The sequence below is a fragment of the Littorina saxatilis genome, linkage group LG8, assembly GCF_037325665.1.
Source record: "Littorina saxatilis isolate snail1 linkage group LG8, US_GU_Lsax_2.0, whole genome shotgun sequence".
Taxonomy (NCBI): domain Eukaryota; kingdom Metazoa; phylum Mollusca; class Gastropoda; order Littorinimorpha; family Littorinidae; genus Littorina; species Littorina saxatilis.
Genome location: NC_090252.1, coordinates 23,419,247 through 23,445,752, shown reverse-complemented (window position 1 = coordinate 23,445,752; position 26,506 = coordinate 23,419,247). Strand labels below are relative to the sequence as shown.

Sequence of the window (26,506 nt, the reverse complement as noted above, 5' to 3'; positions counted from 1 at the left end):
AGCTTGGTGGCTTAAAAACTAATGAGTGAGTTTGGTCATTAAAAATCGGAAACTTGTAATTAAAATTATTTTTTTATTAAACGATCCAAAAACAATTTAATCTTATTCGTCGTCATTTTCTGATTCCAAAAACATATACATATATTATATTTGGATTAAAAACAAGCTCTAAAAATTAAAAATATAAAAATTATGATCAAAATTAAATTTCCGAAATCGTTTTAAAAACTATTTCATCTTATTCCTTGTCGGTTCCTGATTCCAAAAACATATAGATATGATATGTTTGGATTAAAAACACGCTCAGAAAGTTAAAACGAAGAGAGGTACAGTAAAGCGTGCTATGAAGCACAGTGCAATCGCTACCGCGACAAACAGGCTCGTCACTTTCACTCCCTTTTGCACTTAGCGGCGGACTACGTTCAGTTTCATTCTGTGAGTTCCACAGCTTGACTAAATGTAGTAATTTCGCCTTACGCGACTTGTTTCGTTCTTCTGCGGGTTTAGGCTGCAGCTCCCATGTGCACACGTTTTTTTCACTAGTGTATCTTTGTCCTTTTATTGCTGTTTTTTTTTTCTCCCACCATTCAGGCAGTTATAGCCCGTTTCGGGTGATGCATGCTGGGTAATTTTGTGTTACTATAACCTACCAAACTCTTACATTGATTACCCCATCGTTTTTGAAAACGTATGGCTGCCTGAAAACGGTTATACACATAAAAACTGACTCGTAAAAAAACCAGAACAAAACATGAGTGTACGTGGGAGTTCCAGCCTATGAACGCAGAGGAAGAAGTTCGAATTTGGTCTTGTGCTTGTGTGTAGACACACGGGGAGCAAGGCAGTAGGAGGCATTGACATAAGTGAGCCCGTAGTCGACTACACGAAGCTTCGCAAAGTCTTAATACCAAAAACCCGCAGCTACGGCGTGGTACTTTGACCCCAACATCGCTTCTCAAGTTTTGACATGCGAAGCTTCGCCGTAGCTCGCAACGAAGTTTTTTTGTATTTTTTGTAAGAAGAGTGCTTTTTGATTCAAGATGGACGACGAAATCAGACTCAATACCATAGTGAAGAATGCACTTATCGACTTTGGTCGATATCGACTAACCTCCTACCTGTATTATTTCATACTGCGATGCATTGACATGTCGAATGAAACTCGAAATCCCAGCGCTCACGCCAACTGGTCCCGGCCGTGCTCAGTCAACGAAATAGAACACATACAATTAACTTACGTCATCATCAAGTACGTAAAGTACAATTTGTGACGTAAAGTACTCAGAAAGAAGCACACCACGCGCTGGTCGAGATTACGTGCATGCGCTTTCTGACTAATAAGATTTGAGACGCCAAGACATGAAAAGATAACTCTCTTTTCCGCCATAGTGCCTTCCAACTAGTCTCGGCCCGCTCAAAATAATGAGCCAAAATGACCGAGACTTTCAGTAATTCCTTCGCGTGACGTCTAACCCTCTTACGCCATAATGTGACGTCTTCAAATGACGAAATGTTAAAGTTTCTACCACAGACATACACACGCACACACGCACACACACACACACACACACACGCACAGACAGACAAAGTTACGATCGCATAGCTAGGCTACACTTACGTGAGCCAAAAATAAGTAAATCTTAAAGAATGATAACAATCGCAATTGTTTTGGCCAGTTTTAAACTAACACAACAGCAGCTTTGTTCATAAGATGACTTATGCTATTTTTGTCGAAAAATATACATGAATATTTTGTTGTTTTGATCAAATCTTTGGAGCGTTACCTCTGTAACACGGTCGCGTATAGCCGAATAGATTGAAGGGACGTTATTGTTATGGGACTGGGTGGCCGAGTGGTAACGCACTTGCGCTCGGAATCGAGAGGTTGCGTGTTCAGGCCTGGGTCAGGCCGCAATTTTCTCCCCCTTTCCTAACCTAGGTGGTGGGTTCAAGTGCTAGTCTTTCGGATGAGACGAAAAACCGAGGTCCCTTCGTGTACACTACATTGGGGTGTGCACGTTAAAGATCCCACGATTGACAAAAGGGTCTTTCCTGGCAAAATTGAAAAAGGCATAGCTAAAAATGTCCACCAAATACCCGTGTGACTTGGAATAAAGGCCGTGAAAGGTGAATGCTCGCCCTAATAGGCTTGAGGTTTGCTGGCCGATGTGAATGCGTGATATATTGTGTAAAAAAATTCCATCTCACACGGCAGAAATTAATATGTAAATCGCCGTGAGCTCTTGTGAGAAACGGCGATTAATAAATGTCCATTATTATTATTATTATTATTATTATTATTATACAAATTAAAACAATACCAGCCCCAATAACCCGGTATTTTGATAAACAACTTAACGTAAGGAAAGGCTTTCATTTATTTTTCTCTTCAAAAGGCGCGCACAGATGCTGTTGACATTTGCCGGGTCACCGTCGGGTTGTCAAAGTCGTAAACACGGAAATATTAGCCGAGAAAACTCTCCCTCCCACCTTTCTTTTAATGAAATGTCAAAGCTGCTTGAAATACGAAACGAGGTCAGTGGTTCAGTGAAGGTGTTTTTTAGTCTTTTTATCTCGTGTCCACAAAATCCTTGTCAAATCCTTGATGTTGTCAGCAAAGACTATAACGCTTTTCATTTATTTATTTTTCATTTTTACATTTAGTCAAGTTTTGACTAAATGTTTTAACATAGAGGGGGAATCGAGACGAGGGTCATGGTGTGTGTGTGTGTGTGTGTGCGTAGAGCGATTCAGACCAAACTACTGGACCGATCGTTATGAAATTTTACATGAGAGTTCCTGGGAATGATATCCCCGGAGATTTTTTTCATTTTTTCGATAAATACTTTTGATGACGTCATATCCGGCCTTTTGTAAATGTTTGCTGGAAAAGATTTTGACCACTGAAAATGTCCACTATACCCTTGATAGCTCAGTGGACATTTTCAGTGGTCAAAATCTTTTCCAGCAAACATTTTCCTGCTGGGATTATAAAATTTGATGAAAACAAGCCAAATTTTGGTCATGCCTGCTGATTACCATCACCTACAATTTAGTAAAATTTAGAGGCTTTTGCTCCCAAAATAAATGACAAAACCTCAATGTACAGTTTTTACAAACATGACCCCATTATGACCCCAAAATGTGCCTGGGGTCAACCAAACTACGGTCACGTCGATAGATTATCAATCCCTTCAAGTGTTCAAAGTTTCAAAGCTCTAGCTTCAAAAACGCATGAGATAACATCAATGTTAAGTTATAATGAATCGAACATGATCCCCCCTGTGACCCCAAAACTAACGTCAAGTCGGAAGATTATCAAACCCTAGAAGTGTGAGTATGAAAGCGGTAACTTCAATAACATCTGATATAACCTCAACGTTAAGTTTTATAAAACGAACATGACCCCGCTGTGACCCCCAAATTGGACGAGGGTCAACCAAACTGGGGTTACTTCGTGAATTCATCAAACCCTAAAAGTTTCGGCCGGCACATATGAATCCTAATACTCACCAATTACTCAGGTGAGTCAAAAACTATAAATGGAGGGCAGTCTCTATGATCTGAAAAAGCACCTTGACCTTAGCATTTCTGCAATTTACAGACATGTGCACTTTGATCTTAGCAAAAACTGGGACCCCACACACGATTTTGTTTTCATGCGATCAAGGACCTCCACATTCTTGCTTTTGTTCACAATACAAAGATGGGTAGCTGGTAACGTAACCTCCCGAAATGTTTCAGAGTGTACAATAGATCGAGGGAATGCACAAAAAGCTGCCTGAAAGAATTGCACTTTGACCTTAGCATGGGTGCACTTTGCATGCGATTCGAATTTTTCACAGACGTTTCTTGCTAAACCAAAGAACTGAGCATAGTAGGAATGAAGGAGGGATAAGCTAGCATCTTAAGAAACATAATCTCATTGATAGTAGTTATGAATGACTGGTATATATTGAATACTAAGTGAAAATCCTACCTTCCAGCCCGCCAACACTTCGACTCGAGGGCCCGTATCGTACCACGTGACCGCACGTATACTGAACTTGCCTTCGCTTCCTTCTACGGTGTGATTTTGGTGGACATTTGTATCTATGCCTATACAATTTTGCCAGGAAAGACCCTTTTGTCAATCGTGGGATCTTTAACGTGCACACCCCAATGTAGTGTACACGAAGGGACCTCGGTTTTTCGTCTCATCCGAAAGACTAGCACTTGAACCTACCACCTAGGTTAGGAAAGGGGGGAAGAAAATTGCTAACGCCCTGACCCAGGGTCGAACTCGCAACCTCTCGCTTCCGAGCGCAAGTGCGTTACCACTCGGCCACCCAGTCCACACACACGCACGCACACAGTCACACACACACACACACACACACACACACACACACACACACATACCCCACGACCCTCGTCTCGATTTCCCCCTCTATGTTAAAACATTTAGTCAAAACTTGACTAAATGTAAAAAGCCTGGCCAGTTATGGTGACGGTCTTATCCTATGTAAAAGCCTGACCAGTTATGGTGATCGTCTTATTCCACCAGTTAGGGTGATCGTCTTATTCCACCAGTTATGGGGATCGTCTTATTCCATGTAAAAAAAAACCTGGCCAGTTATGGTGACGGTCTTATCCTATGTAAAAACCTGACCAGTTATGGTGATCGTCTTATTCCATGTACAAAAAAGCCTGGCCAGTTATGGTGACGGTCTTATCCTATGTAAAAGCCTGACCAGTTATGGTGATGGTCGTATTCCATGTAAAAAAAAAAGCCTGGCCAGTTATGGTGACGGTCTTATCCTATGTAAAAGCCTGACCAGTGATGGTGATGGTCGTATTCCATGTAAAAAAAAAAGCTTGGCCAGTTATGGTGACGGTCTTATCCTATGTAAAAGCCTGACCAGTTATGGTGATCGTCTTATTCCATGTAAAAAAAAAAGCCTGGCCAGTTATGGTGACGGTCTTATCCTATGTAAAAGCCTGACCAGTTATGGTGATCGTCTCATTCCATGTAAAAAAAAAGCCTGGCCAGTTATGGTGACGGTCTTATCCTATGTAAAAGCCTGACCAGTTATGGTGATGGTCGTATTCCATGTAAAAAAAAAAAAGCCTGGCCAGTTATGGTGACGGTCTTATCCTATGTAAAAGCCTGACCAGTTATGGTGATGGTCTTATTCCATGTAAAAGCCTGGCCAGTTATGGTGATAGTCGTATTCCATGTAAAAGCCTGGCCAGTTATGGTGATGGTCGTATTCCATGTAAAAGCCTGGCCAGTTATGGTGATGGTCTTATCCTATGTAAAAGCCTGACCAGTTATGGTGATGGTCGTATTCCATGTAAAAGCCTGGCCTAGTCTGAGTTTTTGAGCCGCACTTTTTTTTGCGAAAAGGAGTGTGCCTTTAAAGAGCATATGTGACCCTCCACCACGAAATGAGTCGCATGTCACCTTTGCATGATTTTCATATTTTTACATTTCCTTAAGAGTTTTTTATGCTCTATCCAGTGGTGAAAACAGTTTTAGAAAAGAGCAAAAACTGTTTGAGTTATAAGCATGTGACTAAGGTGACCCTCACACTGTTACCAGACACTCCCCGGACTTATATTAAGGTGTAAGGGTCACCCAGAATTTGGAAAAAAATCGTTTTTCAGATATACTAAATTATGATGTTGCCAAAAGCTAGAACAATATCTCTATTTTCATGTGCAGTTTACATTTTGTCTCTAGCATACATAGTTTTCTTGCAATAAGTGGTCAAAGTAGGTTGGTGGGAATTAAAAATCCCTTTAATCAAGGCCTCTGTTGAATGAAATTATCGGTTCTGATGATGAATTTGATTCCAAAAACTGCTCAGAACAGTCAGACACAGATGATGAATCAGACAGTAGCTCAAGTGAAGATAGTTTTGATTCTAATCTCTTGATGACCCCCCCATAAAGGACATAAACTGATAGATGTTGAACATTTTGCTGTTTTATGTGGTGAAAGTTCGCGCGAAATCACAGGCAGCTGCACTGTCTGAATGAAAAACTTTTTTAAATATTCACCTATTCCATTGAAACTTTGCACATCAAATGTTCACTTGACTGGCTATAGTTTGTTCTAGAATGAAGCTGATAATCAGAAAAATAGATTTTTTTTTATTGTGTGATATATCATAATAATATAGAATTATAGTATTCTTTTGCTAATGCTACTAAAAGCAACATTTCCAACAAAACAGAAAGCTTTTAGAACATACTGTAGGTAATGATGCTTTAAATATGAGTGCCAATTTATTTTTCAATTGGACACATAGTTTTTCCCCAAGAGATATTTCAAAAATGCTAAAATTAGCATTTTTGCAGGTTTATTTTGCCCATTATTTTACGAATTAAATAATTTTGTCAGTTGTTCTACTTAATGTAGGTATTCAAACTTGATGTTTTCTGAAAATATAATGATTTTTGAAGAAAACTACCAAACATCAAGCCAATTCATTGATTGCAAGTGACTGAATAAAAAAATTACAGTTTTGGTCCGACAATCTGGGTGACCCTTACGCCTTAAGTCGAGCGCAGAACCGCGCGAGGTGACATACGCCGGACTCATTTCGTGGTGGAGGGTCACATATCGTCACGCTCATAAGAAAAATACCTATCTCAGTGTTAGGCATTTCTGCAGTGAAACTACAGGGGAAGCTACTGGAAGGGTATCTATTATGTGTTAGAGAGTACAAACTCTCAGACCATCGGAAACCATTGCCACGGTAACGTAAGCAAAACTGCCGATCTCGTTTCTTGAGTTAGGCTCTTTTTCTTTATGATACAGGAAGACTTGTTTTGAGAATGTGAAAGTATGCAAACGCTCTTTGTGGATTGTTATACAGTTTTGCTAATTGAAAATGTTGCTGTCAGCTCTTTATCTCACGTTTATCCAGCTGTCACCGCTCGAGATAGGCAGTTTGTAACTTTTAACTAAAATGAGATGGGCAGATTGTTCAAAAACCGAAGAAAGTTTTTTGCGTTTTTCTCAAAACATCAAAAAATGACATCGTCAATTATCTTATGAGCGTGACGATGTATGCTAACGATGCTATTTCGGTTCCTTTGTGTCCAGATTAGATGCTGGGACTGGGTGGCCGAGTGGTAACGCACTTGCGCTCGGAAGCGAGAGGTTGCGTGTTCAGGCCTGGGTCAGGCCGCAATTTTCTCCCCCCTTTCCTAACCTAGGTCGTGGTTTCAAGTGCGAGTCTTTCGGATGAGACGAAAAACCGAGGTCCCTTCGTGTACACTACATTGGGGTGTGCACGTTAAAGATCCCACGATTGACAAAAGGGTGTTTCCTGGCAAAATTGTATAGGCATAGATAAAAATGTCCATCAAATTTAAATACCCGTGGGACTTGGAATAAAGTAAAAAGATTCCATCTCACACGGCATTAAGTCTCAGGAAACATGAATACACGCATGCAGGAAAAAAAAATATATGGGTAGCGCCGTATGTATGGCAGCTATCTTTCCCCGGGGAGAAAGCAGCCCGAATTTCCATGAGGGTAACCTCACTGGACATTAAATCTTATCCAATCCAATCCAATCCGATTTGTCCATGCCGTGTCGCCTGTGGGTTGCTGCGTAAATGAAATCACAAACTGTAACTAACATCTTCTGTGCACGCGGCTCCGATGATGGCGATAAGCGTGAAACCGCTGGTGTGTACGTATAGATCTTTCACGTCTATTTTTATTATACGTTATTTCTATATTTTTAGTTTTGACTAAATGTTTTAACATAGAGGGGGAATCAAGGCGAGGGTCGTGGTGTGTGTGTGTGTGTGTGTGTGTGTGTGTGTGTGTGTGTGTGTGTGTGTGTGTGTGTGTGTGTCTGTCTGTCTGTCTGTGCGTGTGTGTGTGTAGAGCGATTCAGACTAAACTACTGGACCGATCTTTATGAAATTTGTCATGAGAGTTCCTGGGAATGATATCCCCAGACATTTTTTCCTTTTTTCGATAAATACCTTTGATGAAGTCATATCCGGCTTTTTGTAAAAGTTGAGGCGGCACTGTCACACCCTCATTTTTCAATCAAATTGATTGAAATTTTGGCAAAGCAATCTTCGACAAAGGCCGGGGTTTGGTATTGCATTTCAGCTTGGTGACTTAAAAACTAATAAGTGAGTTTGGTCATTAAAAATCGGAAACTTGTTATTAAAATTATTTATTTATTAAACGATCCAAAAACAATTTCATCTTATTCTTCGTCATTTTCTGATTCCAAAAACATATAAATATGTTATATTTGGATTAAAAACAAGCTCTGAAAATTAAAAATATAAAAATTATGATCAAAATAAAATTTTCGAAATCAATTTAAAAACACTTTCATCTTATTCATTGTCGGTTCCTGATTCCAAAAACATATAGATATGATATGTTTGGATTAAAAACACGCTCAGAAAGTTAAAACGAAGAGAGGTACAGAAAAGCGTGCTATCCTTTTCAGCGCAACTACTACCCCGCTCTTCTTGTCAATTTCACTGCCTTTGCCATGAGCGGTGGACTGACGATGCTACGAGTATACGGTCTTGCTGAAAAATTGCATTTGCGTTCAGTTTCATTCTGTGAGTTCGACAGCTTGACTAAATGTTGTATTTTCGCCTTACGCGACTTGTTGTTTCATGTCCATTATCCCAATGCTGTGAAATTCGGGTCGCTTTCTCCCAGTGGAAAGCTGGCAGCAACGAGACTCAGGTGTGTGCGGGTTTCGGTGTAACCAGCTACCTGCACTTGGGGCAGAATGACCGAGTTCTTTTGCGTGCCAGTGTGGTGACACAGGGGTGGGACATGGATACCGTCTCTGAGTCGACACAGGAAGTTGACTCGTGTTCGTTCCGGCCCGGAAGTCGAGTGCTCTACCGACTGAGCTACCCGGACCCATCTGTCTCTTTGATTCTCACTGATGAAAAATGATGGACTAAAAATGTATGTCTTTGGATTTAGAATTCTGATGTGTATCGATTGAACATTGAATTTTCCCCTTTTTGAGCCATGTGACGTCAGACGCTGATTAAAACTCATATTTAGGCGGATAGCCGAGACTACCAACGAGTGCATGTGTGCCAGCATTCTACCGTTAAAGAAATACAAGAAACTCTGACGAAGATCAGGCATGAAAATTCTCCGTATTTTCCGTATTTTTTAAAAAAATAAACCGTATTTTTTTTTCTTTTCCGTATTTTTCCTCTTTTTTTTTCCCTAGTCATAGTTATAGTAAAATAGTTTTGGGGCCATGTTTGAATCCAATTTTAAGGCTCAGATAGCCCCAGATTGCACCAAATTGCACCCTTGAAAAAAAAAATTCCGGGGGGGCATGCCCCCGGACCCCCCTAGAAGTCTTGGCGCTTCGCGCCTGCGAAACTTGGCGCTACGCGCCTTCGAAACTTGGTGCTACGCGCCTTCGAATTTTGTTTTCAGTATTTTTTTTTTTCAGTTTTCATGCCTGGAAGATGAATCGACGCATAAATGGTATTTGTATAGTTGTTATTTGTACCGACATATGACATTTGACGCAGATCTCGACAGCCGTTGTTCAACTCGACCGCTAGCACGGTATCGTAGACCAATATCTGTTCCAATCCGTGTCAAATGTCACATTTTGGTCAAAAATAACGTATAATACTTTGGTCAAAAATAGAAATAACGTAAAATGCTTTGGTCAAAAATAGAAATAACGTATAATGCTTTGGTCAAAAATGGAAATAACGTATTATACTTTGGTCAAAAATAGAAATGTTACATAATACTTTGGTCAAAAATAGGAATATTATATAATAATTTGGTCAAAAATAGAAATAACGTATAATGCTTTGGTCAAAAATAGAAATAACGTATAATGCTTTGGTCAAAAATAGAAATAACGTATAATACTTTGGTCAAAAATAGAAATAACGTATAATGCTTTGGTCAAAAATAGAAATAACGTATAATGCTTTGGTCAAAAATAGAAATAACGTATAATATGTTTGTCAAAAATAGAGGGGGGATGCTAATGTGTTTACTGTGAAGACCCAGAAAAAAGTCTAAGGAGGAAAGGATGTTAGCTTTTGTCTCAGAGATCGAAGGTGACATTTACCCAGCCGCCATTTTGCCCAGCCCCTGCTTCCGTTTTTGTGGAAAGTTGTTTGTTCCTGGCCTTTGTTGGCTTCTGTCTCTGTGTCTGTCTGTCTGTCTCTGTTGGCATGTCTCTGTGTCTGTCTCCGTCTCTGTGTCTGTCTGTCTGTTTGTCTGTTTGTCTGTCTGTGTTTGCATGTCTGTGGGTCTGTCTCCGTCTCTGTGTCTGTCTGTCTGTCTGTCTGTCTGTCTGTCTATGTTTGCATGTCTCTGTGGGTCTGTCTCCGTCTCTGTGTCTGTCTGTCTGTCTGTCTGTCTGTCTGTCTGTCTGTCTGTGTTTGCATGTCTCTGTGGGTCTGTCTCCGTCTCTGTGTCTGTCTGTCTGTTTGTCTGTCTGTCTGTCTGTCTATGTTTGCATGTCTCTGTGGGTCTGTTTCCGTCTCTGTGTCTGTCTGTCTGTCTGTCTGTCTCTGTTTGCATGTCTCTGTGGGTCTGTCTCTGTGTCTGTCTGTCTGTCTGTCTGTCTGTCTGTCTGTCTGTCTGTCTGTCTGTGTTTGCATGTCTCTGTGGGTCTGTCTCCGTCTCTGTGTCTGTCTGTCTGTCTGTCTGTCTGTCTCTGTTTGCATGTCTCTGTGGGTCTGTCTCTGTGTCTGTCTGTTTGTCTGTCTGTATGTCTCTGTTTGCATGTCTCTGTGCGTCTGTCTCCGTCTCTGTGTCTGTCTGTCTGTCTGTCTGTCTCTGTTTGCATGTCTCTGTGTCGGTCTGTCTGTGTTTGCATGTCTCTGTGGGTCTGTCTCCGTATCTGTCCCCATCTAGATCTGCCTGCCGCTACGTGTCTCTCTGCCTGTCTGCCTGTCTGGCCGTTTATCAGTCTGTCTCCCCCTCTCTATGTGTCTCTCTGTCTTTGTATGTGTGTGCGTGCGTGTGCAAGGGCCGGACGAGGGGAATGGGGGGGGGGGGGGGGGGGGCTTTGGTGGCTCCCCCCCCCACAGTCTAAAAGCCGTTGCATATTATGTTCAATCATTAATGCTTCGGCAAGACCCCCACCCATTTTCATCATGTTAGTTTCATGCCAGAAAATGGTAACATAAAAAAAGTTAAAATTGCTTCCCCAAACAAAAGGGGAGGATAAAAAGACAGATTGAGCAATTGCTAAGCTCAGATAGCGCCGTTTGGCTACTATTGAAAAAAATGTGTGCCGAGGGGCCATGCCCCCGGACCGCACTAGGAATCTCAGTCGCTTCGCTCATTCGTCTAGGTAGCTTCGTTCCCTTTGCTAAGCCCCCCCCCCCCCCCATAACAACCTAACTGATCTGGCCCGGGTGTGTGTGTGTGTGTGTGTGTGTGTGTGTGTGAGAGTGTGTGTGTGTGTGTGTGAGTATGTGTGTATGTGTGTGTGTGGGGGTGTGTGTGTATGCCAGTCTCTGTCTGTCTGTCTGTCTGTCTGTCTGTCTGTCTGCCTCTCTCTCTCTCTCTCTCTCTCTCTCTCTCTCTCTCTCTCTTTCTTTCTCAAACATCTCCTGCTTTGGAATTCCCATTCTTTTCATCGATTTGTTTTTCCAGTTCTGGCAAAAATCATCCACAGCAGAAGGAGACGAAACCTGTGCGAATCTAGGTACTCGTATCTGAAACTTATAGCAAATGCGTGCACAATTCATTGCTCTCAGGGCCGACAAAAAATAATAGGACGTACACGAAAACAAAGAGCTAGTGTATGGCGAAATCACACTCGCAAGTAGGCCTATTACCCAACCTAAGTGTTTGAAAAATTGATACCTTTAACGATGAAACGCTCATTTTTAGGTGTTCACGGCGTGTATAGCTTGTGGGGCGATTTCAGCCCGCTTTTTCGCCACGACTGCTCCGTTAAATTTAACGCGCTGGCGCTTTTTATTGCGAAAATAAAGTATTTCTTGTTTTTTATATTTAGTCAAGTTTTGACTAAATATTTTAACATCGAGGGGGAATCGAAACGAGGGTCGTGGTGTATGTGCGTGTGTCTGTGTGTCTGTGTGTCTGTGTGTCTGTGTGTGTGTGTGTAGAGCGATTCAGACTAAACTACTAGACCGATCTTTATGAAATTTGACATGAGAGTTCCTGGGTATAAAATCCCCGAACGTTTTTTTCATTTTTTTGATAAATGTCTTTGATGACGTCATATCCGGCTTTTCGTGAAAGTTGAGGCGGCACTGTCACGCCCTCATTTTTCAACCAAATTGGTTGAAATTTTGGTCAAGTAATCTTCGACGAAGCCCGGACTTCGGTATTGCATTTCAGCGTGGTGGCTTAAAAATGAATTAATGACTTTGGTCATTAAAAATCTGAAAATTGTAAAAAAAAATAAAAATGTATCAAACGATCCAAATTTACGTTTATCTTATTCTCTATCATTTGCTGATTCCAAAAACATAAATATGTTATATTTGGATTAAAAACAAGCTCTGAAAATTAAATATATAAAAATTATTATCAATTTTTTTTCTTCTCGAAATCAATTTAAAAACACTTTCATCTTATTCCTTGTTAGTTCCTGATTCCAAAAACATATAGATATAATATGTTTGGATTAAAAACACGCTCAGAAAGTTAAAACGAAGAGAGGTACAGAAAAGCGTGCTATCCTTCTCAGCGCAACGAATACCCCGCTCTTCTTGTCAATTCCACGGGCACTGCCTTTGCCACGGGCGGTGGAGTGACGATGCTACGAGTATTCGGTCTTGCTGCGTTGCGTTGCGTTCAGTTTCATTCTGTGAGTTCGACAGCTACTTGACTAAATATTGTATTTTCGCTTTACGCGACTTGTTATTTGTTTGTTCTTTGATCGACAGACTGTATATTCACCACACACGCGCGCGCAAACACACATATCTGTTTGTTTTTATTTTCGGAAGATTTACATCTTCTTTCGATTTGTTATGGAATTGATGGCGTTGTTGTTGTTTTTTCTGCAGCCTAATTTCCGTGCAGCAGTCTTTTTTATATTTAGTCAAGTTTTGACTAAATATTTTAACATCGAGGGGGGAATCGAGACGAGGGTCGTGGTGTATGTGTGTGTGTATGTGTGTGTGTATGTGTGTGTGTGTGTGTAAGTGCGTGCGTGTGCGTGCGTGTAGAGCGATTCAGACCAAACTACTGGACCGATCTTTATGAAATTTGACATGAAAGTTCCTGGGTATGGTATCCCCATATGTTTTTTTCATTTTTGTGATAAATGTCTTTGATGACGTCATATCCGGCTTTTCGTGAAAGTTGAGGCGGCACTGTCACGCCCTCATTTTTCAACCAAATTGGTTGAAATTTTGGTCAAGTATTGTTCGACAAAGCCCGGACTTCGGTATTGCATTTCAGCTTGGTGGCTTAAAAATTAATTAATGACTTTGGTCATTAAAAATCTGAAAATTGTAAAAAAAATATTTCTTTTATAAAACGATCCAAATTTACGTTCATCTTATTCTCCATCATTTGCTGATTCCAAAAACATATAAATATGTTATATTTGGATTAAAAACAAGCTCTGAAATTAAATATATAAAAATTATTTTCAAAATTAAATTGTCGAAATCAATTTAAAAACACTTTCATCTTATTCCGTGTTGGTTCCTGATTCCAAAAACATATAGATATGATATGTTTGGATTAAAAACACGCTCAGAAAGTTAAAACGAAGAGAGGTACAGAAAAGCGTGCTATCCTTCTTAGGGCAACTACTTACCCCGCTCTTCTTGTTAATTTCACTGCCTTTGCCATGAGCGGTGGACTGACGATGCTACGAGTATAGTTACGGTCTTGCTGCGTTGCATTGCGTGCCGTTTCATTCTGTGAGTTCGACAGCTACTTGACTAAATGTTGTATTTTCGCCTTACGCGACTTGTTTATCCTTCTGGGCAAAATAAATTGAACGATCGTCTCACTTATTTCTTCTTCTTCTTTTGTTTCAGGAAACAGAGTCACCCTGACACCACACTAAGGAAACGTTAACGAATCTAGCCTTCCGGCAGCTCCTACACCCCATTTACCCACCCAGAACCTTTCACAAAACCACCACCCCCCAAAAAAAACAAATAAAAACAATAAAAAAAATCACAAAAGATGGCGGTGTACTTTCTCCTCACGGTGATTCTCCTAGGATCTTTGGTGTCCATTCCCGTGTACGCTCTCAACAAGCACAAAAACTCGGACCAATCAGGGCCCGCGGGACAAAGTGGGAAGCTGCCGTCATCGGGTGCTTTGCATAACGATGGTGGTACGAGCGATTTGATTGGCTGTGATAGGATAGAAGTGGAGGACGTATGGGTGCAAGGTATTCCCAAGCTTCTGACGGAATCGGCCTTCCGGTTGGTAGACGTCAACCAAGATGGCGTCTTGGATGTGATTATGGGGTTTATGACAGGTAAGATGTCGGTTTATATTATGTCTGTTAGTCTAGCTGTGGCCGATGTGAGTGAGTATGCGTGTGTGTGTGTGTGTGTGTGTGTGTGCGTGCGTGCGTGCGTGCGTGCGTGTGTGTGTGTATGTGTGTGTGTGTGTTCATGTGTATGTAATTCTAGTTGTTAATGAAGTAAAATTATTCAGTATTTTAGAAATTTCAGTTTTCTTGAGTTGCACTATGTATTTATGAGGGCCCCAAAGGGGGGGTATCATCACGATCACGGGAAGGGAAATTTTAGCTTTCACGATCACAGTTACCTTGATTTTTGTTTTCACGATCACAAACACCTTGACGAATAGAGGATCATAGAGTGATACAGCTGTGAAAAATGTACGTTGAAAATAAAATGCTTTGCAATAATGCCCATCACGATCACGAAAACAAATGACGATCACGATCACGAGACTTGATTTTTTTGTCATCACGGATCACGGGCAAAGTCCCATCACGATCACAGAAATGGAAATTTCGGCAATCACGGTCACAGAAAGGTCAAAAAACGCCAATCACGATCACGATTTTAAACCCTTTGGGGCCCTCATTTATGGAATCGGTATTCCCTAGAAGTCTTTTGGTTATTTGTCATATTAGTGGACAAATTACGGTAAACAGTATTAGAGCACCACCAAGGGAATTTGCTGCGTCTGGTTGGTGGACGTTAACCAAGATGGCGTCTTGGACGTGATTATGGGGTTTATGTCAGGTAAGATGTCGGTTAGTTGGCTGTATTTTTGTCAGTGGTTGTGTGTGTGTGTGTGTGTGTGTGTGTGTGTGTGTGTGTGTGTGTGTGTGTGTGTTTGTGTGCGTGTGTGTGTGCGTGCGCACGCGCATGTGTGTGTGTGTGTTTGTGTGTGCGTTTGCGTGCGCAAAATGTTCGCGTGTGTGTGTTTGTGTGCGTGCGTGCGTGCGTGCGTGAGTGCATACGCGCACGCGCGTGTGTGTGTATGTGTGTCTGTCTGTCTGTCTCTGTGTCTTTGCCTGTGTCATGTAGGACTCTTTATATATTCTTTGTTTTATGTATAAAAGATATGGTTCCTTTTTATATTTAGTCAAGTTTTGACTAAATATTTTAACGTAGAGGAGGGAATCGAGACGAGGGTCGTGGTGTATGTGTGTGTGTGTGTGTGTGTGTGTGTGTGTGTGTGTGTGTGTGTGTGTGTGTGTGTGTGTGTGTGTGTGTGTGTCTGTCTGTCTGTCTGTGTGTGTGTGTAGAGCGATTCAGACCAAACTACTGGACCGATCTTTATGAAATTTGACATGAGAGTTCCTGGGTATGAAATCCCCGAACCTTTTTTTCATTTTTTTGATAAATGTCTTTGATGACGTCATATCCGGCTTTTCGTGAAAGTTGAGGCGGCACTGTCACGCCCTCATTTTTCAACCAAATTGGTTCAAATTTTGGTCAAGTATTCTTCGACAAAGCCCGGGGTTCGGTATTGCATTTCAGCTTGGTGGCTTAAAAATTAATTAATGACTTTGGTCATTAAAAATCGGAAAATTGTAAAAAAAAATAAACATTTATAAAACGATCCAAATTTACGTTTATCTTATTCTCCATCATTTTCTGATTCCAAAAACATATAAATATGTTATATTCGGATTAAAAACAAGCTCTGAAAATTAAATATATAAAAATTATTATCAAAATTAAATTGTCCAAATCAATTTAAAAACACTTTCATCTTATTCCTTGTCGGTTCCTGATTCCAAAAACATATAGATATGATATGTTTGGATTAAAAACACGCTCAGAAAGTTAAAACAAAGAGAGGTACAGAAAAGCGTGCTATCCTTCTTAGCGCAACTACTACCCCGCTCTTCTTGTCAATTTCACTGCCTTTGCCATGAGCGGTGGACTGACGATGCTACGAGTATACGGTCTTGCTGAAAAATGGCAGCTACTTGACTAAATATTGTATTTTCGCCTTACGCGACTTGTTATAATTTGTTACTATTTTTTTTATTAAAATGTAACTTTGGTGAACTTCTTATTTGACCTTTTCAGAATTGTATATACATTGGAGTTCCATTTTTTGACATATAACATATTTTAACCTTTTCACACTAAAAGCAAACTGATTTTTCCACACATGATCATTTACTCAGATGAGATGTTTTTGGAAGGTCCAAAATGTGTAGCCAATACGTGATGAAATCACATAATTATTATGGTAATGATAACTGGGAATCTTCCTAATTCTCCTAGTACTAGTACTACCATAGTTTTCTTATGTTCCCCAAGAATCTGTTTACAGAATTTTGACTGTACTTTTTCATGTGGATATGTTTACAAGTCATGCATTCTTTAAAAATGTTGGATAAATCTAATAGTTCATTTGTATTAATCTGGTGTGGAAACCAGATTTCTGCACCATATGTTGATATTGGTGCTATCAAACTTTCATACAATTGTAACATAACTTTTATGTTGATATATCTTACGGAACGTTCGACGTAAAGCATGAAGTGCTTTGTTTGCTTGTTTGCTCAGGTGATCTTTTTAAAATTTAAAATTTTTTTTTTAAATATAAAAGAGGTTTAGTTTGTGTGAGTGTGTGTGTGTGTGTGTGTGCGCACACACACACACACACACACACACACACACGCACGCCCACCCAGAACAATTGAGATCTTCCTGGGTGTTGACATGGAAAAAGGTCATCCCTCCACTAAGAAACATACCAAAATAAATATGCTGACTGCGCGCTGTGCACAGTTGGAACGTTTTTATGTATTAACTTCCTTAAAAGGCACGGAAAGTTGTCATGCTGATTATGGTACGTGTCCAGGCAGAGGGATGAACTTACCCCAAGTAAAATCTTTAAAAGCTTGGGCAGATCTTAGATTAGTAGTTAAACTCACGGGCGCAATGGCCTTGTGGATATGACGCCGGCCTCCCAAGCGGAAAGTCGTGGGTTCAAATCCCTTGCCGCGCCTGGTGGATTAGGGTGGAGATTTTTCCGATCTCTCCACTTATGTGCAGACCTTCTAGTGCCTTATCCACCTTCGTGTGAACACGCAAGCAAAAGAACAATTGCGCAGGGAAAAGATCATGCAATCCATTTCAGAGTTCGATGGCTTATTTAGAAACACGAAAACAACAAGCATGCATCCCCCGAAAGCGGCGTATGGCTGCCTAAATGGTGGGGTAAAAACGGTTATATTCGTAAAAATTGTGGGAGTTTCAGCCCATGAACGACAAAGAAGATAAAGGGAACTGAAAGACCATATCTTAAAAAAAATAAAAACATAAAATAAAATAAAAAGGAAAGGAGACCCACTGACTCATGGATTTTATATGGAGATTAATGTGTTCAAGCCTGTAGTTGCCAGTTTAAATGCAGTATGCATTGTTTGGTCTAGAGATGTATATTTCGTACATTAGAGCGTTCGGAACTTTTCAATCGCTGCGGCTAAAGTAGTTCCCTCAACGTCTAGCTCATCAAACTGTGAGCTATCGAGGATTGAGGCCCGTTGTTGGGTAAGTGATTTTGGTTGTTGGGTAAGTTACCGAAAAATAACTCGCCCTACACGTTTACAGAGAGAAAGAAGCAGAGGGGGAATAAATGTATATTCGTATTTTTATTGTTCGTGTTTCTGGTGAGTACATTTCTATCATTATCTTGTAAATGAATTTGAAAATGTTGTAACAATCAATGAACAATTTACCTAAATATTGCATTAGTTAGTTAAATAAGTGGAAAAATGAGTTCAATACTTTTCTTCAAATGGTGATTTACAAAAAACGGAATGCCCTAGACCGTTTCCTTTAAAAGAATGTAGGCCAGAGAAGGTTTAATTGTTGTTGTTTTTTGAACTGCCCACAGAAACGAGGCAATGAAATAACAGAAGAAGACAAATATTTGACACATAGGGAGAGAAGGCGTCATGTCATTAATATCTGCTGATGGCACTGTCCTTTCCGTTTGAACGTTTCGGCACGGCATCTTAGATCTAGCCAGGCTTTTATATCTAATAAGGCCGTGCATCCATCCGTTTGAACGTTTCGGCTCGGCATCTTAGATCTAGCCAGGCTTTAACATCGAATAAGGCCATGCATCCATTCGCTTGAACACACACAGCAAAAATCAAATGAATGTGAGTGCTTTCTCTGCAGAGTGGGACATGCTTCATGAATTAATTTATTTAATTTAATGCTATCTTCTTCTTCTTCTTCTGCGTTCGTGGGCTGAAATTCCCACGTACACTCGTGTTTTTGCACGAGTGGAATTTTACGTGTATGACCGTTTTTATCCCGCCATGTAGGCAGCCATACGCTGCTTTCGGAGGAAGCATGCTGGGTATTTTTGTGTTTCTATAACCCACCGAACTCTGACATGGATTACAGGATCTTTTCCGTGCGCACTTGATCTTGGAATAAGCCACTAGCAGGTCTGCACAGAAGTTGACCTGGGAGATAGGAAACATCTTCACACTTAACCCACCAGGCGACCGCGGCCGGGAGTCGAACCCTCGACCTTCCGATTAGGAGGCCGACGTCTTACCACCCCGCCACAGCGCCCGTCCATTGGTATCAAATTGCGGAATTCATTCTTTATTTTGAGTTTTAAAAAATCCACTCTACACAAGAAGCAGTGAGAATGTTGATTTGTAGTATGTGTGCAAGCGGAGGGATCGACTTCCCCCATGTTAATTCCTAAGCAGATTACAGAAAGTAAGCTGCATTGTATCCTAGATCCTGGGCGGAATGACCTAGTGGATAAGACACCGGTGTAACACGAAATTTTTACTCCACGAAAAATTTACTCCGGAGTAAAATTTCGTACGAAATTCTTACTCCGAGTAAATTTTTCGTACGAGAAAAGAACTCCCCAAGGCACGAAAAAATTACTCCCTCCACGAAATTTTTACTCCCCATTTTGTTTACTTCCAGTAAAAATCTCGTACGCGAAAATGGGATGCGGGCGCAGGGATAATGCCAATATGACTGTGATCTCGCGCAAACAAATGTCGCGCTACCCTCCCTCCACCACTTCCACCACCAAGACTAAAGGGGACAAGGGAGTATACATTTTGTACACCTGGCATGGGAAGTTAAATTGCTCGTGTTGGGGTGAAGTAATTCATTGGTTTTTTATTCGTCAGGGGAGTAACATTTGTGTACGAAATGTTAACTCGGAACTCACCTGACGTGGGGAGTATTTTAGTCGTGTAATGGAGTGCTTTTTTCGTAAAGGGAGTAACATTTTCGTACGAAATGTTTACTCTGGAGTAAAAATCTCGTGGGAGTAATTTTCTCGTGTTACACCGGCCTCCCAAGCGGAAGGTCGTAGGTTCAAATCCCGGCCGCGCCTGGCGGGTTAAGATTGGAGATTGTTCCAATCTCCCAGGTCAACTTATGTGCAGACCTGCTTGTGCCTTGTCCCCCTTCTTCTGTACACGCAAGCACAAGAGTACCTGCGCATGGACAAGATGCTGTAATCCATGTCAGAGTTCGATGGCTTATATACAGAAACACAAAAACAACATGCATCCCCCCAAATGCGGCGTATGGCTGCCTAAATGATGGGGGTAAAAACGGTCATATACGTAAAACCGTGGGAGTTTCATCCCATGAACGAAGACGAAGATGGAGAAGAAGGGACAGTCTGTATCTTTAAAAATAAAAATAAAATGAAAAAAAAATAAAAGAAGGAAAAGAGACCCACTGACTGCAAGCGAGTCATATTAGTTGAGACACACGCAGAGAGCATCGCAGAATACAGAAACAAATTTCATTTTCCACGCAGACACGACAATCGATCTCGGAGTGGCCTCTGCGCATGCTCTGACATGCAGGACGGCCCTCGTGACCTTTTGTTTCTCCCGTTTTCCAGGATGTTATGAATATTCATAAGCAAGGAAAATGGTGCTAACCATGTCAGAAACGATAACTGGCCTCGGAAGACGGAGAGCGCCGTCTCTAGCAGTAAACTGATAGGTGGAGTTAAAAAGAAGAAATACAAAAGAAGAAAAAAAAATATATATATAAGCCACATAAAAGTGGGAAGGCACAAAATAACAGCATAGAACTCATGAAGTTAAGACCACAAAGTTTATGGTGAAACAGCAACATATTAGCTAAGAAATCATGTGTGTGCGTTATCTGGCGTATTCAGGAACATTCGCTTTGCTATAATTTGGACACACTTGCAATGGTAGACTCGGAAATGCTCCGTAGCAATGCTAATTGGTTAAAGGACAACGGTTTTGTTGTGCAAGCTCTTCTGTGCTTGAGTCGTCGCGATTCTTCTTCTTCTTCTTCTTCTTCTTCTTCTTCTTCTTCTTCTTCTTCTTCTTCTTCTTCTTCTTCTTCTTCTTCATCTTCTTCTTCTTCTTCTTCTTCTTCTTCTTCTTCTTCTTCTTCTTCTTCTTCTTCTTCTTCTTCTTCTTCTTCTTCTTCTTCTTCTTCTTCTTCTTCATCTTCTTCTTCTTCTTCTTCTTCTTCTTCGTTCATGGGCTTAGACTCCCACGTTCACACATGTTGTTAGCACGAGTGGGTTTTTACGTGTATGACCGTTTTTACCCGGCCATTCAGGCAGCATACGCTGATTTCGGGGGAGGCATGCTGGGTATTTTCGTGTTTCTATAACCCACCGAACTCTGACATGGATTACAGGATCTTTTCCGTGCGCACTCGGTCTTGTGCTTGCGTGTACACACGAAGGGGGTTAAGTCACTAGCAGGTCTGCACATAAGTTGACCTGGGAGATCGGAAAAATCTCCACTCTAAACCCACCAGGGCCCGTATGCATGAACTAGAAGTAAGAAACACTGGAAGTAGAGGCCTCTTTTCGAAGTGGGAACTCCCGAAGTCAACTTTCTAACTGTTCACAATGCATGAACTGACTTGAACGCCAAAGTAGTGACAGCGAGAGTATTAAGGTCAAGGTCGGGGAAATTGGGGGAATCCCTACTAATACGCATGCGCACGTTTCTATCAACATGGCAGTCAACGAAAATGGCAAGGCACGTGTGCCGCTCAAAAAGAAAGTAGACACGGAGGGGCGTTCTGCACCTTTTTCAGATGGTGAAATTGCTGTACTCTTGACAGAAGTGTTTTACGAAAGAACGGTTATTCTGTCCAAATTTCAGAACAGTTAATTAGAAAAAAAACACAGTAAACACCAAGTTTACAGAACAGTCTAACTGTTAAACATAAAGACGCTGTCTGGTCCAAAATTGCCAAAGAAGTCTCTCTCTCTCTCTCTCTCTCTCTCTCTCTCTCTCTCTCTCTCTCTCTCTCTCTCTCTCTCTCTCTCTCTCTCTCTCTCTCTCTCTCTCTCTCTCTCTCTTACGACACATGCACACACAGACAAACGTACATTCATGCACATACTGACACTATGACACAAGTGACACTGACGGCACACATAAACACACACACACACACCACACACTGCACACACACGCGCGCGCTCGCGCGCACACATATACACACACACACGCACCCATACACGCACGCACAGTCACAAACAAATAACCACACACTCACTCTCTCTCACTTTCTCTCATTCTCTCTCAATCTACACTCATACACACACTGAAACTATGATGACACAAGTGACACGTCACACACACACACACACACCCACACACACACACACACACACACACACACACACACACACATACTCACCGTAGTGACACACATATACACACGCGCGTACAGTTGAAAGTCAAGACATGATATGATTTTTTCAAAGCATAGGAAGGTTTCTTTTGCAAATGAATAAAATTAACACAGAGGCAAAACCCGGTTTTTGCAGCCGGAATGCAATTGCGGAGGCTTAAAAAGGAAAAGATTAATAAAAAAAATATATAGCTCCCAGCGGAACTTGAACCCGGAGCGAATGAACGAGAGTCCGGAACCGTTACCACTGCACTATGTTACTCGTGTAGAATAGAGGCATGATGAAAAAAGGCATTCTGAGTTATTCAGTCGTGCTGGTTTGAAAGCTCGCCACCTTCGCCGAATGACTCGAGCACGTTTTTTTCGGTCAGTAACTGATCGAACTGTCGCTTTTGAATCACTCTGTTTTAAGCATTTCACCTAAATTAAACAAGAATGTCACAGTCCGTGTCTATGGTGCAAGGTAGGAGACCGTCTCATTGTAGCCAAGTTACGACAGTTGCTCGATTGACGCATTTCACGTCTTCGATATTGTGTCTGAGATCATTTCCCAATGAGCTGCCTTTAAAAACGGAATGTCCTGCAATTGTAGTATGCGCTGGAGGTTTCTTTTGGATGGGTAAGGACCCTTGAGATGCGATATCGTCGTATAATTATGTCAAGCGAGAGGCCCTTGACATTGGAAGTGGGAACTTCGAAAGCAAAGTTGCCAGCTACTCGGTATGCACGAGCTAAATTGAACGCCGAAGTAGTGGCTTCGAGAGTTCTGAGGTCAAGGTCGAGAAAATTGGGGGAATCCCAATTAGTGCGCATGCGTTTGTAAACGGTAGGCTTTGGTGACCATAAGAAACAAATCTCATCGCGAGTTCGTAAATGGGCAAACGTTGATCGCGCTGTAGCTTTTACTATAATTGTTGTTTTTAACTGGTTGAACGAAAGCTGTGATGATTGTCCTTAAATAGAATGACTGTCTATAATAATGATTTCGTTGACCAGAATGTTGGGGACAATAAAAAAAGGTTGTTATGTGGTAGCGAAGTCGGTTAACTTAAAACTCTTTTTGTAGTGTTTTTTTAATGATTGTGTATCGTAAAACTGCTGGACAAAAATAGTTTGGTCAGAGCGAATGTTTGTGTTACTGGTAAATTTAAAAAGGCAGAACTCCATTTTTGGGGAATCAAGATATAAGGTGTAGTGAAAAGAAGATAAGTTCAGCGAATTTCATATTATTTGAGAAAATGTGTGTCCGAATTTTTAAAACAGAAAAACTGTTGTACTTAGGTGTTTGTAAATTACGTTTGTCCTCGTTAATTGTGAAGAGGATGTATGTTTATATAAAGTTCAAAGTCAAGATTGGATTTTTGTAGCCTACGTGCGTGTGTGCATGTGTATTAGACATAATACATAGACATAGAACACTTTATTATCTCAATTACGATAAACTCGGGTGTGGTGAATCACAATAAACAGCATAAAACGTAAGAACATGAATAAAATATCAAGGCGCAAATATAGTCAGCTCATCATAGTGTGGGGAGTGGGTACACACACACACACACATACACACACACACACACACACACACACACACACACACCGTCGAACACACACACACACACACACACACACACACACACACACACACACACACACACACACACACACACACCGTCGAACACACACACACCGTCGAACACACACACACCGTCGAACACACACACACCGTCGAACACACACATAACATCGAAAACACACACACACACACACACACACACACACACACACACACACACACACACACACACAAACACACACACAAACACACACACACACACAAACACACACACACACACACACAAACACACACACACACACACACACGGCACGCGCGAACACGCAAACAAACGTATGAAGGAACAGACGCACAATTATACCCGCACGCACGCACACACAGGCAGACAGGCCCTCGCACAAATACATACACACACACACACACACACACACACACACACACACACACACACACACACACACACACACACACACACACACACACACACAGATAAAGCAATGACAAAAAAAATAGCAGAAACTTACACTTAAACACTCGAACACACACACACACATACACACACACACACACACACACACACGCACACGCACACAAACACACGCACGCACGCACACAAACACACACACACACACACACACACACACACACTCACACATGCACACAACGACGCCCATTTTCATAGCAACCCAGTAACCCCCTCGTATAAGCGGGAATGAAAGAGTGGTGGCCAATGACCCAGATCAACAAACAAAAGTCAAAGCTGGCAACTCAGGTTTGTATTCAGGGAAATTTGCACGAAATGCATGCAGAAGATACGACTTTTCCCTCTATTTTCTCTCTTTTGGAGCGTCAGCTCGGTTTGACATGAAAAACTGAAGAAAAGCCCTGCCTTTTTGCACTGAGAAACTGTGGAAGTAGCGTGTTTACTACTGGGTCTGGCTGTAGTACATTTACCCTCATTTACTTCCTCGTTAGCTTCCAAAGTAAACTCTTTTTTCGTCCCATGCATGCGAAAGTGAGGATGTACTTCCGATGTCACTCAAAACTTTAGAAGTAGTCGCAAAATACCCTGAGTTACTTCCTCGCTTTGCTTCGAGGTAAACCCTTTTTCCGGCCCATGCATACGAAAGTGAGGCAAGTACTTCCGATGTCACTCAAAACTTCGGGAGTTGTCGCGAACTTCCCCCATAAGCATACGGGCCCAGGCGGCAGCGACCGGGATTCGAACTCACGACCTCCCGATTGGGAAGCCGACGTCTTACCACCACGCCACTGCGCCCGTCGTCGCGATTCAATTCATCGTCATATTTTGTGGTGCTGGCGTTGAACCATAAACCGAAGGAATAGACGTTTGCCCGAAATAACTCTGTCGGGATTTGCAAGCGTTGTGGAAGAGTTGCGCCCCAGAGCACCTGTCAAACAATAGCACGTGGTTAAAACCAGCAATCGCAGCGATTAACTGACTCCGATGTGTGTGTTGGGAGTTGCGCCCCGCTAACAAAACCTCGTGCAAACAGCCTTAACAAGGAAACACACGTTCTAACAGGATACACATTGACGACCTGTTAAAACAACGATAAAAGCAAATAACTGACTCCGATGTGTATTTTATGCAGTGCCCGCTCGATTATTACCAAATTTCTTTCGAAAATATACACATCGGAGTTTACGATTTGTTGCGGAAATGATCGCTTACCCCAAGTGTTCGCCGACAACATGATTTGCCTGAGGTCACGTGAGTTTTGACTGCGCCTTTAAGAAGATTAAACAAGTTCAGAATAATGTATTGATAAATGTGATTTCTTGTGTCTTTCAGGTACAGAAGGTTTCAACTTACCACAAGTGATTTGCGACATGTATTTCAACGGTACTGATCCATGTGGTGGGGGCCTGATGGCCTTGGAAGGCCTAACAGGGAGAGAACTCTGGAGACACTATTCCCGGCACGAGTTGTTTGGCGTGAATTGCAACGTCGACATCGACCAAGACGGGGTGTTGGACTGTCTGGGAGGCGGAAGGGCGGCGGTATGCGTTTTGTTTACTTGTTTGTTTAACAGGAAACCCATCACCCATCTCACCCGCAAGCCTAAATTAGATCAGTTGTAAATAGCCATGTACATAATCATTGTTTGAATTTTTTTTTTTGCATGCTTACTTTTGTGTGCCGTGTCTCTGTTTGTGTTGTTGCCTTGTCATCTTCATGCAATTTATGCGTAAGTGTATGCTTGAGTTGTTATGCAAAAGATTGTGTGTGAGTGCGCCTTGAGTCGCCTTGTGGTGAGATATGTGCGCGTTATAATTTCTCGCATTATTATTATTATTAGTAGTAGTAATATTATCCCCGAGTACGCTAGTACTAGGGTCCAGCAGACTTTAATTGTCTGTCTGTGTGTGTGTGTGTCTCGACTTAACAGCTTATTGCTTGGAAACTACTGGGCGCAGTTCGTTCAAAAGTTGACACACTAACTTGATAATAGGTCCGATTGATCGTATTAAAACTTCATAATGTTACCTGGGACCTAAATGCGAAATAAACCACAAAAAAACGACTTGGCGGTGGGAGGAATTTGCGGAGCCACATCCAGCCAGGCAGTCTGATAGAACAGCAGAACGCGTCACACAGTGACGAGAAATATAGCGTCATAAAAAGATTACGTCACGGTCGAAAGTCTTTGACGTCAATTAATGCATCATCCCTGTAGTCTTTTTCTCTCGCGCGGTGTGTGTGTGTGTGTGTGTTCATTTTGTGCACATGTGTTAGTGTTACTGTTTGTGTGTGTGTGTGTG

At 41.5% G+C, this 26,506-nt stretch overlaps 1 protein-coding gene across 2 annotated transcripts; it reads left to right on the top strand.

The window, feature by feature from the left end:
- The first annotated feature begins 6,613 nt into the window (after positions 1 to 6,613).
- Positions 6,614 to 26,506, top strand: LOC138972235 (uncharacterized). 2 transcript variants are annotated; one of them, XM_070344955.1, is made up of 3 exons: positions 6,614 to 6,746; positions 14,023 to 14,474; positions 25,536 to 26,506. In XM_070344955.1, the coding sequence occupies exons 2-3, from the start codon at positions 14,174 to 14,176 to the stop codon at positions 25,823 to 25,825; spliced, it is 591 nt and encodes a 196-aa protein (XP_070201056.1). In that variant the 5' UTR covers positions 6,614 to 6,746; positions 14,023 to 14,173; the 3' UTR covers positions 25,826 to 26,506. The 2 variants fall into 2 exon arrangements, with proteins under 2 accessions (XP_070201056.1, XP_070201055.1); XM_070344954.1 differs by having other exon boundaries at positions 6,614 to 6,751.